The sequence below is a fragment of the Micropterus dolomieu genome, linkage group LG05, assembly GCF_021292245.1.
Source record: "Micropterus dolomieu isolate WLL.071019.BEF.003 ecotype Adirondacks linkage group LG05, ASM2129224v1, whole genome shotgun sequence".
Taxonomy (NCBI): Eukaryota; Metazoa; Chordata; class Actinopteri; order Centrarchiformes; family Centrarchidae; genus Micropterus; species Micropterus dolomieu.
In genome coordinates, this window is record NC_060154.1 from 618,482 (window position 1) to 633,120 (window position 14,639).

The window sequence follows — 14,639 nt, forward strand, 5'->3', positions numbered from 1 at the left end:
GGGGGGGGGGGGGGGGGATGATAAAAGGTCTGTATCTACACCGTATAAATCAGTTACTATGGGGATGTGGATACAGAGGGTGGGGGCCGATTTCACGCTCCATCTTCTGACCAGCTGCTGGGAGTTTGCGTCTGGCGGTGGGGTCAGAGTGACGGGCCCAGCCGCCTCGTCAGGACGGAGCGGTTGATGGATAAACTGGGGCTGTGATGGATGACACCACATCTCACACGTATCGCATCTTTCTCTTTGCTGCACGGCCCCGCCGTCCTCTCACGGCCCTTCTAAAATACGAGCTGTTTGCTTTGCCCCTGCAAGCGCCTATAATGACGTGTTGTTTTTAGCCAAGTCACTTCCAGCGATCAGTTACACAGCTTGCACCATATCCCCACGTCTCCTCCTCCTCCTCTGTTTTGCCCCCCCCCCAACTCCTCTCCCTCCCCCCTGGGCAGAAATATGTCTTTTTCCTCTCCGCACGCTACGGCTGTCAGGGGGGATTTGAGAGCCAGGCTAAAAGGAGGCTGGAGGAACACTGGAGCTCTGAGTCACACCATCCGCCTGCACGCTGGCCCGTTCCTGGGGCTGACTGACTCGTTACAACCCGGCCAGGACGTCCAGGATCTGTATGAGTCCTGATGTTGAGTCACTGTCCTAATACAAACACATGTGATTTACAAGTTTAGGACATGGCAGCTTTGATTCACGTTACTGTACAGTGACTCACTGTATCACTATCTATCACTGCTTTTTAGCACTTAAGGTTTGTTGTAAACAGGACTGCAACTATTGTTTGGCAGATAAAGTAGTGAAAAGGGGTCCTTATAAGTTCAGTTTGAAGAAGTCACCTCAGGCCCTGGGAACACTGCTTGGTTGCTGCTGAAGTGGAAAGCTGTTGTAACGAAGTACTTGTGAAAGGTTGCACTGGTCTACAGGTTGTGACCAGCTGAACCACACTGTCACTCTTCCTTCTATTTGAATATTTTTAACAGGGATAAAGAGCTAAATTGTGCAATAACTCACATAAAGAGAGAGATTAAAGAATGGGTGCCCAAGTATATGGTGAGAATATTTGCTTACTGGTAGCTTTATTTGGGCTTAGCAATGCAGTCAGACAAGGGGGTATTTTGTCACCTGCTCTTTTTGCTCTCTGTGTGGATGATCTGTCCAGGCAGTTGAGAGCCTGTAATACTGGGTGCATGATTGGTAAGTCCATAGTGAACCACATTATGTATGCAGATGACCATATCCAACGAAGGTTGAGGTCAAGGCCAACTGGACTTGGTTGAAGATCGTTTTACTTCAACCAAATCCAGTTGCCCTTGACCTCAACCTTCGTTGGATAACTATGACCTGGATGACTTAGAACATTCACAGATAGATGCAGATGACCTTGTGGTTTTTAGCCCAAGTAGTGCGGGATTACAGCAGCTCCTTGCAATTTGTTCGGTATATGGTATGGGATATGATATCAAATATAATGCCAATAAGAGTCGTCACAATCTGCAGAACTAAAGATGATAAATGCTTGAACTATCCTGATTTTAAACTGGCTAACAATAAGCTTAGTGTCTGTAATAAGGTGAAATACCTTGGTCATTTCAGATAAAATGACAGATGAAGAAGATATTTATAGGCAATGTTGCATGATGTGTGCACAAGCCAATACTCTATGTAAATTTAGGGCATGTGCGGTTGGTGTAAAAGTTATCTCTGTTTAAAGCATATTGCACACCGTTCTAGAGTGCACACTTGTGGTCAAATTATGGTAACTGAAACTCAAAGTATATATAATGACGCAATGAGGATGTTACTCACATAGATGGTGTGGTGGTGGCTGCAGGAGTAAGGAGCTTTCATGCCGTTTTCAGAAACCTAATGTTTTATTTCGATCCATGTGCAGGCTTAATGGGTCACAAAATTAAATAATATTGGGCTTAAATACGCCTAAGTACTACACGCTACCAATCCCGTATGTGAAAACACTGGTATAATTGTCTCGTGGTAGAACAATGATTGTCGTTTTAAATAATTTGATACTTTAAATTTTTCTAACCATGATTTACTATGGGGTTTCTTATATGTAAGCATCGGGGGTGTTCATCCATTAGCTCAGGTGAAATCTAACATAAGAATATGACGATAGCGATAGAGCCACACGGGCAGTTTGGGCAGGCTAATTCATTTTCTGCTTAAATAGCGAAAAGGTGTAACTTTTTCATTATATTATCTATTTTGGATGTTAGTCAGACCCCAGATGAAGCCAGCAGTCCCAAAGCATGATTTCTTATACATTTTTAGTGTTTTGTCTATTGATTTCTTGTATGTTCTTCAGTAAAAGTTGAGATTTTATAAAAAAAAACCCAGACAATGCATCTAAACTAATCATAAACCCTGCACGTGCAAAATAATTTATTAAAAAAGACTGAAGACAGGAATCAAAAAAAGTCGAGGCTGCAACTTACGATTATTATCATTGTCGATTATTTTATTAATTAACGATTAGTTGTTCACTTTCTATAACCACAAAGATTACTGTTGTAATTTGACAATAAATTTACCTTCTACCTTGTAAAATGTGAGATCCCAAAGCCCAGGATGACGTCTTGTTTTGGAGCAAATAAACCAGAAAATGTTCACATTTAACAAGCTGAAAAAAGATTTTAAATAATTAAACAATTATCAAAATAGTTGCCGATTAATTTAATAATTGACAGCTAATCAACTATTCGATAACTCGTGAGAAGGAAAACGGATCGTGGAAACAGACTCAACTAGTCCTGGGAATCAAATATTAAATTTGATGTCACCCTGAAAAAAAGCCCCATTCCAGAACCAGAACTTTATTTAAAAACACAGTAGCTGAAATGTAATTTATCCCACAGGGCGAGTGATGCTTTCTTCTACACGGTTTTCCAGCCGGTCTGGAATCTCTCATTATGAAACATGCAAATCAACCTGTCTGCCACCTTATTCACTTTATGCATCAGGACTGTGACACACGACAAAATGAGGCTATGGTGGTTTGGGGTGGGGGGGCTTTGACACAAGGAATCCAGTGTTCCCACAAATGCCGTTTTGGCCCCAGAGGAGCGGCAACAGGGGCGGCGGGCTGTGGGGACACGTCCCGTCCCGCAGAGAACATTCCATGGTAGAGAACAGGAAAGGGAATCAGGCCTTTTTTCCTCCTTTGGGGTGACCCTTCGCCCCCCTGCGTCTGTCTCTTCCAGGGCCCCGACTGGGCCCCGCTTTGATCTCCCCCCGCCGTCACTCCTCAGGTTACAGCTAACCAACACGCAGGCCCCCGGTAAAGACTCAGGTCTCGCCCTCGCCACCCCACCCTCCCAGCGTATCTCCACGTCTCACCTGATTGTGACGGCGCTCTGCTTTTCCATCTCTTCCTTTATTTTTTACCTCACTTTACTCCCCGGCGCCCCGTCACATCCTGACAGCCGCTCAAAGCGCTCATTGACTCCCCCGGTGGCGAGTTCACAGACCGTCCGTCTGTCACGCCTCTTTCTATCGGACACCTCTTTTAGTTACCTGACTAAAGTACTGTTGCACCTTCTGGGAGGTTTGTCCCTCTGTACAGAGCAAAAGCTGGTGCATATAATCAGAGCAGGATATTGAGACTTTAAAAAAACCTCACATCCATTTTTAAACAGTTTCAAAAATGTTAGTTGAGCCTATGTTCTAACTACATTTGTTATTAAGGACTTTATATGATCAATATATTATATTGAGTGGGATGTTTTACAGTTGAAAAATGAATTTGTCAAAAGCATTACACGGCCTGTAACTGGCTGAGAAACATACTGTATAACCTAAAATGTCCCTGCGTGTGATTGTCTTAAGAGTCTCTCTCTCTCTCGCCTCATTTCCTGATTTATCTCTAAACTAACAACTGTACAAATTTAAATATCTTAAAAAAAATAAAAATAAAACTGCACAGGAACATCACTAAATTAGTATAAAGAAAAACAAATATAAGTTTTAAAAATCTGTAAAAATGGAGTCTTTAAAAAAATAAACTACAATAAACATCTTTTTATGCACATTAAATGAAGTAGTGCAAAGTTTTATGCACATTAAATTAATTTATGATCATTAAAATAGCCTGTCACCAGTGTAACCAGGCAGATTGTGATACTGATATGAGTTTTTAATAGAGTTACAAGAAATCTGATTACGATGTATCGACCAATATTTGTTTTTTTTAACATAATATTTTGGAACAATTCTTTAAGAAACTAATTCTGCTAAATGTAAACTGACCTCAAATATCTCTAACATTTCTGTACTTACATATAAGCCAACATATGGACTACGTGGACTGGATTTATATAGTGCTTTTACACACTGCCTCTCATTTATGAATGTGTCTTGGTCAGGAGGAACTGGGCGACCTGCTCTACCCTCCTGAGCTACTGCCGCCTTCTTTCTATTTACAGAGGGCATATCGACATGAATGGTTGATCCTTCTGCTCAGCAATGACTAATTTGTCTTCATATATTAATTCTTAAGTTCTCTAAAGACACTCCTGTCCTGCTGTTTCTTCACAGATCAATACGATACCCTCAAATCACCAGATAGTAACGGCCTGGTGGTGGCTGATAAGTCAGGCTCTTCATTTTGTGTAATTGGTATAAAAGCTAATTCGGATATTCATACAAATATACTCTTGTACAGTATTACTTCAATGTAAAAAAAAAATAAAAGGCCCCATTCACACCATGTTTCACACATAATGTAAAATAAGCGCTGGAGCTGGCTTTGATTATTACGTTAACCTGGATCACAGAGTACAAAATTAAAACAGTCTCACAGACGCCAATTCCCCCGGCGCTCTCCGTATATTCAAAAGGTATCGGTTACAAAGCTGAGAGAAAGAGAGAAAAGAAAGAGAGCGAAAACAGACAATAAAAGAAATGAGTGAAGGGAACACAGATCTGGATTTCCTTCTCTGGCCGTCCTCTCGTTGGACCGACCGTGTCGTGGATTCAGCCAGTCACAGTCTGCCTTCTCAACAGCAGCCAAACTAAACATTCCTGCCGGCGAGGGAGGAGGAAAAAAAAAAAAAACTCCATCATCACGAGCTTTATCGCGCGCAAGAAGTCTGATAATAAATAAGACAAATGACTCACAATAAACTCTCATTTTCCTCGGCTATTCATCATCTCTGCGGCGTATCGAATTAGCTGCTGTTCGATATTGGGACTAAAAATGGCTTCAGACGAAACTCAAAGTCCATCTCAGTGATAACAGGATTGATTTTTTAAATCCCAGGCTTCAGTTTCATGTTTCGCTGTGGAATGTCAGCGGCGTATTGGGACTACAGTAGTTGATATGTTGGAGCCACAGAGGAATGAGCGAGAGAGAAACAGGCATACTGTAAGAGAGAGAAACAAGAACATGGAGACAGAGAGACAGCCGGAGAGTGTTTGCTCTCAAAGCTGGAGTATTGCTGTTGAGGGTGGAGCGATGCCTTCTGGGACTGGCAAGGTTTGTTGACTCAGGCCTGGCCTGGTTCAATAACAGATCAGCGAATAGTGATTCAGAATAACAATACGAGAGAGGGCAGCGCTGGCGGGTGGACGAGCCGGCTGAGAAGCAGAGAGCTGAAGGAAAACACTCACGGTTTCGGTGTTTCCTCTCCGACACAGCCAGCGTTTCTGGACAAAGACGACCTGCCCTGCTGACGGCCTCCGTCACATGCTCACGATCATGTTGCAGACACATCTGAGTGCAGGGTCGGGTTGGGGTCTGATAGCTGGCTCAGTTTTGCATCTAGTCCCAGGTTTGCTAAATACCCGTATTCGCCGAGTCCAAGGCTGACAAATCTTAAGAACAAACCTCCATTCTTTCTTAATTTGCAAAGAGCAGAGGACAAAACATTCAGGTAGCAGGATTTGGATTTTTAGCCGGCAAATAAAATTCTAAAGATGATTTCCGCCAGGGCTGGACTGGGACAAAAAAATAAAACAAAAATCAGCCCTGGCCTTTCTGGTGGGGGGGTCTGGGGGTGGTGGCAGGTGACGATTCAGAATATAAAAATCTAATAGAATATGATGCAGTAATCAGAAGCACAGTTGTCTTCTATATTTACATTGCATTGCAGGCTTATTGTGCATTTTTATTTAACAGTTCTTGGTGCTATTTTTCCAGAACATTTTTAACAAATGCTTTCAAAAAGTGGTGGCTACATGTCCTCAGCATCCCCAGTGTAAATGACCCTCCCTCCCTACAGGCGGAGCTACTCCATGCTCACCTCGGCCCAGTCACTTTGTCACTCGCCAACACCACAGACTGGCAGGGGCCACGGCTCTCCTTTACTCCTTCAGGCCCCCGTGCCTGCTTTACGTCGGGTACTGCAGCTGATGTTGAAGCTACTGCAGCCCCGGTAGCAAACATATCGGTTGTTGTCGCGCATTTGGTGGCAGCCGTCTGGGGGGGGGGCCGTAATGCAAGAAACAGAGGTAAGAGGGGGAGGGGCTGGGGGTCAGTAAGAGATGCGACTGGGCCCAGTGTCAGTATAGAAAATTACCCAATGGGCCGCTGTCCATGCTTTATGGTCCCATTTTTAAAAAACAGTTATATAAATATATAATTTACGTTACCCTGGCCCCAAAGGTGCGTCGGCCTTCACACACAGTAGTTCAGGTCACTACATTGTTAGTTCTGGTGCGGTTGTGCGCTTATACTGAATTATTGCAATCGACCTAAGAGCTGTAAACAGGAAGTCATGTGGGGTCATGTCAGGTAACTCAGTCATGCTGCATTATCGGAGCTACACGGACCCACGTGGGGAAATCAAATTCCAGTAGCTGCAGGTCCAGCTACACTTTATTGAACCTTATGTGTTCCATATGTCATGCCTCTCATTTAAAGACGCTTACACCAATAGTGGCACTGGCCTAAACATCAGCATGGTGTGATCTCTCGCTTTTACAGATCATTCTGCATATTGTTTAATTCAATCTGCACAAAGACTTCATTAAGGTTTTGAATTTACGCTAAAATCACTACTAATGACAAAGCTCCATACCTGCTCACGTGTCCGGTCTGTCCCAGCCCTCCATTCTGGAAGTCTGTGTAGAACTCGGGATTGATGGCGCCGTCTGCTGAGATGATCCCATCTGGATGAAACAATACAAACATGGAGGATGAAGAAACAAGAAACACTGTGTATATAACTCAGCTTTGATATCAATCTTCTCATCTCATCCTCTGATACAAAATACAAATAAGCCAGTTTTCCCAAAAAAACGAAGAACTACTCCTTTAAAGCCCTCAGTACCAGCACTGTAGAACAGGTCCGGTCTCTCCAGGATGTCTTCGTTCCCGATGAAGGACTCTCCGTCCTCCCCGAAAAGGAAAGGCTCTCCTGCTTCGTCCATCTGACAGTTCTCCACCATCTCTAGCCACTGACCGTTGTACCAGCGGAACTTCTCAGTCTGGATCTTCTTTCCCCACTCCTCATCATATTCCTGGAGTGATGTGGAGGAAAAAGAGGGTTTGATTTGAGCACTTATCAGAAGCTGATTCACAATCTTCTGCTCTGGAAATGTGAACTTGACTATTTCACAGTTTTCCAAAATCGCTCCAGATTCATTCCTTCTTGCAGTTTATGCTGATTTAATGCACCACAGCCTTCATCTGGAATCAAACCAGCATTCTTGCTCTTTTTACTCGTTATTTTTTGGTCTTAGGTAAAGACGAGCTGCAGCAGGACATAATTGTTCTGCCTACAGTCGTAGGAGAAGGAGTTATTGCCATGTCAAGGTGTGTTTGGAAAATCTATTTCCATCAGCCTTCAACCAACATTAAACTCTTACACCTCAGCCAAGTGTTAAACTCGAGGCAAATCTTATCGGAGTTAGTCTTAATATGGAGGCGAGTGTTCACTTTATGGCAAAAAACGTAAATATTAATTATAACAACAGACCATACCGAGAACTAAAACACACAGCTCCATGTCAAAGTAAATTTAAAGCTACTATGTGTAGAATTTATGGGTTTACTACATTTGTAAATTATTCTTATGGCATTATTTTTTGTTTGTAGAAAATTGGGACAATTCTGGTGAAAATTGGAGCCGTTTATGTCAGAATGCCTTACACAGTACCATTAGGAATATTATCTTCTCTAATATCAATTAGACATGATAACAGCAGATGTTTCCATAAACTGCAACTGAATTAAACACAGCTGAGGCTGATGAGGACTGTGATTAGTTTTGCAGGTATTTGGTCCTAAGCCAAATTGAAATGTTGACCTGATAATGACCCCAAATAAAAAGTCAGAATTACCAAATACTACAGTTTAATCCTGAGAATCATAAATGTCTGAACCAATTTTCACGGCAATCCATCCAGTAAGAACAAAAGTCTGAGGATTACCAAAGGATTCATCTATTGTAAAAAAAAAAAAAAAAGATAGGTATCTGTACCAAATTCTGTGCCAATTCACCTGCTGGTGCCGGTAACAGGGCTAGCAAGTCTTTACAATTCATCTTCTGGGTATCATGCGTATCTGTACTAAATTTCATGGAAATCCTTTAAATACTAAATTTAACGTTATTTCTGCAGGACTCAAAAATGTCCGACTTAGAGACTGACATTAACATTCTTAGAGCCACGCTGCTAACGCATGGCTAAAAATGAGATACTTCATATATATAGAAGTAAAAAAGTAGCAGTCTTGTCTTGTTAACCAGAGACTTCCTGTCTGAAGTCGTTATCAGCATGGTGCCTGGGTTAAGTGATTGCTCTCTACTGATCACCATAATGACCCAGCTCAGCGAGGAAGGAGAGCTTCCTGAGCGTGTATGAGGAGGACAAACCGAGAATGTGTGCGTCTATGCATGTATGTGTTTAACAAACACTTCAGAGAGGAAGTGTGTGTTCAGGTATATGTAAATATGACTCTGTGTTGTCTCCATCCTCTTCACTGCAGCTAATAAATACCTCCGTCCGTCCAGCTACGCTGTTTGCGTGCGTAGCTCGGCGGAGGACGACCACAGTTCTGTTTTCTTTTCTCTGCAGGGGCCGAAGGGGGAGCGATAAAGGCGGCCTTTGAGACTGCGACACGCCGGCCTGAAAGATTAATCATTCAGACGCAAAGCAGAGCCCCGTGGGCACCGACAGCCACCCGGGGCCCCGGACTCAAACAGGCCTATTGACCAGAGGCCCCCGCTCTCTGCTGCCGCCTGAACGCTGGAGTGACAGTGACACATTTTGTCAGCGGGCTGATTCATCAGGGGCGGAAACAGAACCATGACTCAGGTTTGAAGAAGCAATTATATTAGTTTAATATGACTAATCAGTTATTAGCAGCTGAGCTCATGACAGAATGAGCTCATCGCAGCAGGGGAGAGGAAGTGCATAACAGTTTTGGGAGCTTTTCAACGTATTCCTCTGGAAATATGGCCAGGCTAAGAATATCACAGTGTATTAGGCTTCTGTCCCACTTGGAGCATCTACAAAGTTCCCTGTGAAGCCACGTGTGTGTGTTTGTACACGAGCAGGGCCACAGTGATCAAAGGCGATCATTTCAGGACTACACAGGCGTGCGCTGCCAAAAGGACCCCGCACAAGCCGAGCAGCAATGATTGTGTGTGTGTTTGTGTCCACAGCTCTGCTTTCTCTCTCACCTCTGCTGTCCAGCTGCTGACACACTCCAGAGCCCACCGGCTGTCTTTCATGTGGTCCACATCTTAATAGGTCTCACTGATAATTTCAATGAAACACTTCCTTTGCCCCGGTACTCTGCCTGGTTATAATCTACAGCTAATTACGCTGATCTGAGGTCTGGCAGGCATCACACACTGACTGGGAGCTGACCACACCTGTCAGTCACAAAGTGACTCAGGAATTCATCGCTTACTTAATCTCTGATGTCAAATTTGACTCTGTCACATCAGGAGAAGGTGAGTGTGTTTGACTGTGCAACTGAAAGAGAATCTGCTGTGGAAAATAAGCTGCTGGAGGAATTAACGACCATTTTAATAGTTTAAATAAAAATGATTTAAAATTATTATTTTTATCTTACACATACATACTGCTGCAGATTCTAAACTGAAATGTGTGAGTGTAAACAAACTTCCCAAGGTTTTTGAAAGAAGCCTCCTCTTCAAGGCTGGATTACCAAAACTGACAAAGCAGACAACTACACTGGGGCATTTTGTGTTAATCTGATCAATTTGTTTGGGAATATGCAAAACTAAAGCACTGTCTGTTCTGCTTTATTACCTGATCTTGAGATCAAGGTTGTGTGTTGAAATGCCAAAGTGTTGTTTTAAAACCTTAAACAGCAAATCTGGCGTCATGTAGTATCTCAGCATGTGAATACTATACATATTTCTGCTGTCGCTCTTCAACTGATTGCTTCCTGAGACACTTGTGAAGAACAGGAACCAAATCAGATCGAATCTCAAAAAGGTACAATTTGTAAGATTTGGCCAGATTTCTTGTTTTATACATCTTTAAACAATGAACTAACATGATCAACAGAATGTGAAGAACAACTAGACGTCTATGTACTGCAGAGATATCTACTGAAGTTAACATGCCAACCAGCTTGCCTCAGCCTATGTTGTAATAGCAATTGTGCAGACAGAAAATACGAGCTGCCCCGAGGGCTTCTTTAATCATTGCTGCAGCATGAGCTGCTCTCTTTGCCCCTCACGCTCCTCGACCTTGTGTTCCTCTGCGACACACAGGATATTAACGCACATTAACCGAGTGAGCTGTTCAGACTGAATCTGGCTAGAAAACATGCTGATAATCTATTTATGTAAGATATAAATTCCATTGAATGATGAAATGGGTGTCCCATGCTCGCTAATCTCCCTCTCCCAGCTGTTCTCCTGGAGCTTCATTGGGCATCTGGATACTCACAGCGATGATGTCCAGTGTGTTGTTGCAGACTTTGCGGATCTCTGCGTTGTTATCGTGCATCAGGTCAATGAGGTATGCAGGGGCTTCTGAGATTAGGACTCAAGGAGAGACAATATTTCATCTTCTCTTGGACATTTTGATGCTAAATCAATCAATGTTAGTCCTTAATTAAAGGGGCGAAGGATGCAGATGAAGTGGTACAGTGGGAGGAAACAACCAGGCTTTCATTTAAAGACAGAGACAAGAGGCAGGTGCCCTGTGGCTGAAGGAAAGTATACATTTCCTGTGATACAGTGAACACACTCTGCCTCTCCTCTCCCACCCACAGCATTGCTTAAATCAGGTATTCTCGTTTTATTCTTCAAGAATAAAGAAAAACATCAATCAAAACATGCTGACAGGGGGCATATTTGTAATCTGACACAATCCACCACAACTGGGTACAATTACGGGCAGCTTAGAATACCCAGAGGGTAAAAAAAAAAAAAACTAAACGGAGGGGTTAAAGAGGTTGGTAGAGATGTAAATGGGAATAAACAGTGATGAGAGATACATTACAGGGGGGGTACTAGGAGTTACCACAGAGACATACGCTAAAGACTGAAAATAAAAGTAATTCTGGAGCTATATGCAGCCAGTGTCACTGTGACAGCTACTCCTAATACTCTTGTTAATGTCCTACTTCTCTCTATAAGTGCATCTCATGGAACAGAAGTGTCTATAATACTTTACAAGTAAGCAAAAAGGATACGTGTGTCCTTGATGATGACGTCCCTGGTGGCTTTGTGAAAGACCATCTGGTAGAAGACGTAGACAATCTGACACACAAACTCATCGTCCTCTTGTTGGGCTGAGAGGGAGAAAAAACATTAGCAAGGATTCATTTTTTCAAAGTGGATCGTGTCATGGTTCCTCCCTTCTGTTCGGGATGTTTCCGCATCCTGAAATGTATTTTCAGTTCTGCAAATCCTTGCTATAAAGACCAACGTAACACTCTTTTCACATACGTTCAAGTGTCTCTGGGTAAGATACTGAACTCTAAATTGCTCCCGATGGCTGTTTCATCAGTGTGTGAATGTTAATTTGGCACCTTAGCCTCGGCCATCAGTGTGTGGGTGTAAAAGCTCTTTGAGTGGTCAGAAGACTATGAAAAAGTGCTATATATCTACAATAATCCAATTAATGTAAATATTCTTTTCTAACTCAAAAAGTCCAATTGTGGACAACATGACCATCTGATTGCTGATATTTCTACCGGACTAAAACCATCAGTTTACTAAAATAAGGTAAGCACTTTTAGGTGGATCGAAGACAATAGCTTTTGAAGGTGTATTCCAGCAATATACTGTAGAATCATACTTAAAAGAGATAAAAAAGCTTATTAGGAGTTGGCTGTTCACTTTCTCTGGTGAGTACACTTAGTTTTAAACAGGTGGTATTCTGCTCATTTTCAGGTTCAAAATCCTACTTAGAGTTTGTACCAGAACAGGTTTACATGGTTATATTTTTGTCATCCTGCCCATTACTACAGCTCCTCTTTTCAGCCTGTGTTGAAGGCTTCATTTTAGCTATGGAGTGATACATCTTGTCTCTAAATGATCTTTGTTGGGAGTTGCACATGCTCAGTTCCTAGTTAAGGACTGCTAGCCAATCAGAAGCAGGGAAGGGCGGGTCAGCGAGAAGCCGGTAAACAGCTCGGGTTCAGCTGTACGTGTTGCCGACCGGCTTGGCAACATGGACTGGAGCGAGAGTTTCAGAGCGGCGAGTTATTAATCTGTATCCATAAAGTTTTAACTGAGCTCTGTCTCTACATCACAGGAACAACTTTATGTCCACTGACTGCCTGGAGGGTAGCTAGTGTTTGGAAGGGAGAGGAGAGCTGTGTGCTGCAGCTCGCTGTTTTTCCACCGCTGTTTTTGAGGGCGTGTCGGAGTAGCCGCTTGGCGAGCGTTATGACACGAAGCGGCTGAACTACAAACGAGCTGTTTTCAGGCAGTTCAGAGTTTTCTGTGGGAGATGGGAACTTTGGACTTTTTCCCTTTGCAAACCTGTTACATGCACAAAAAACTCAATTTAAGTTTATAACTCAATAAAGGAGAGGGGAAAAGCCAAAAAGCAGAATACCACCTCTTTAAGACTGGTGTTCGCTAGACAAAATTATCATCCCGGTTAAAATGACAATTTACGTGAATTACAGATGCACCTGGCTAAGCAAGCGAACTAGCTCCACACACGGCTGTTTAGCTCCACCGTCTCGTCCAAATATGGTCACGTCCAGTGCCGCTGGCTGCAAAAACTCAACATGGCGACGCCCTAACGGCCAAACTAGAGGCTTCAAAACGGCAGTCCTGGGCTACAACTGTTTTTATGCTACCTGACACAAAGCTTATAAAATACAAGACTCTGTTCTTACCGTTGAGCAGCTCAATGAGAGCAGGAATGATGCCAGACTTGGCCAGCATGGCTGCACAAGAGTCATCCATGGAAACGGTGCCAATCATGATCACCACCTCCAGAATGAGGTCATCCTCAGCAGAACCTGACATGAGGGAAAAGTGCATGCTGAGTGGATGACTGGCAAAGAAACCATCATTGATCCTCTAAAAGGTTTGGCCTCTGAATACAAGCAGAACCTTGTGCTGAGCCAGGGTCTGACCGAGTCTTCTGCCGGCTGTGTCCTACACTATGCTCGGAGAAAATAAAGGTTATAAAAAGGACTTTTTATAGTGTCTGAGGACATCTATTTTTTAAAGGATCCCCAGCGCCTCATTTCAAGATCAATAAATTAGTTTCAGCCATTTTTCTTTGAGGAACCGGTTTTTATGGATCTGATGACTCAGATCTCTTCGTGTAATCCATCAATTCTTAAACTGCATAAAGTTTGCTGGCCTTCCGTTTGCGCTCAGCTATCCGCACCTCTCTCTTTAGAGAGTGTGAACCACGGTGAGACATTTGAGGTGAATATCAGAGTTAACGTGAATTACGGACGCACCTTGCTAACCTCGCTAGCTAGCTCCATCCTCTAGTTTGAATATGGTCACTTCTGGCTCCAAAAAACCAAGATGGTGACGGCCAAAATGCCAAACTGGAGGCTTCTTTTATAAGGTCTATGGGATGGATGCATTACTGTGGGTCTAAAAGATATTGCAAAAAACATTTCGACCATGTAACAAAAAACTCGGTCCATGCGAGTCTGTCAAATGTTAAGGGAATCAGTCCTTCACACACACACCTGGTTTGAGTCTGTCTTTCAGGTAAGGCACCAGGTTGTACTCCTTGAGTACCAGCGCCCAGTCCAGGTCAGGGAGAGTCAGATTGGCCAGCGTGCCCAGGCACTCGATCACAAACTCCTCAGCCTCCACCTCACTGATCTGAGCTGCCAGGTCACCAACATGGTCCTACCAGGAGACACCGGAGCGTGAGTGGATCACACTGACGAAAACATTTTTACCAGTGAGTGAGTTTTTAAAACGAGGACTGATCAAGACAAACCCAAAAAACATTTCACTTGTGTGCTAAACTCCCTTTTTGACTTCATGTAGCTCTATGAACCCACAGCTTTTTTAAACTTTGTTTTCACTTATTACCTTCACTTAGGGGCGTATAGCGATGCCACTACATGTTCCTGCCATTTATTGCTATTTTCAGAGTAAGGTTACTCAGAAATGCCATCAAAAAGTTTCTTGCTTGTAAAATATTTTGCCATCAGGATTTAGTCTTGAGTGAAGTCAAGACGAGGTGTAATG

At 43.1% G+C, this 14,639-nt stretch overlaps 1 protein-coding gene across 3 annotated transcripts in view; it reads right to left on the minus strand.

Moving 5' to 3' along the window:
* Nucleotides 1-14,639, minus strand: part of kifap3a (kinesin-associated protein 3a) — a 41,181-nt gene that overhangs the window by 2,891 nt on the left and 23,651 nt on the right. For 2 of the 3 annotated variants that reach the window (XM_046048792.1, XM_046048791.1), the window contains exons 14-19: nucleotides 14,126-14,291; nucleotides 13,307-13,432; nucleotides 11,645-11,743; nucleotides 10,894-10,979; nucleotides 7,293-7,482; nucleotides 7,041-7,131 (exon numbers count right to left, since the gene is read on the minus strand). In XM_046048792.1, the coding sequence (XP_045904748.1) occupies nucleotides 7,041-7,131; nucleotides 7,293-7,482; nucleotides 10,894-10,979; nucleotides 11,645-11,743; nucleotides 13,307-13,432; nucleotides 14,126-14,291 (758 nt within the window). Of the gene's footprint in view, nucleotides 1-4,816; nucleotides 5,044-7,040; nucleotides 7,132-7,292; nucleotides 7,483-10,893; nucleotides 10,980-11,644; nucleotides 11,744-13,306; nucleotides 13,433-14,125; nucleotides 14,292-14,639 lie in introns of those variants that run through there. The other variant, XM_046048793.1, reaches the window with a different exon arrangement.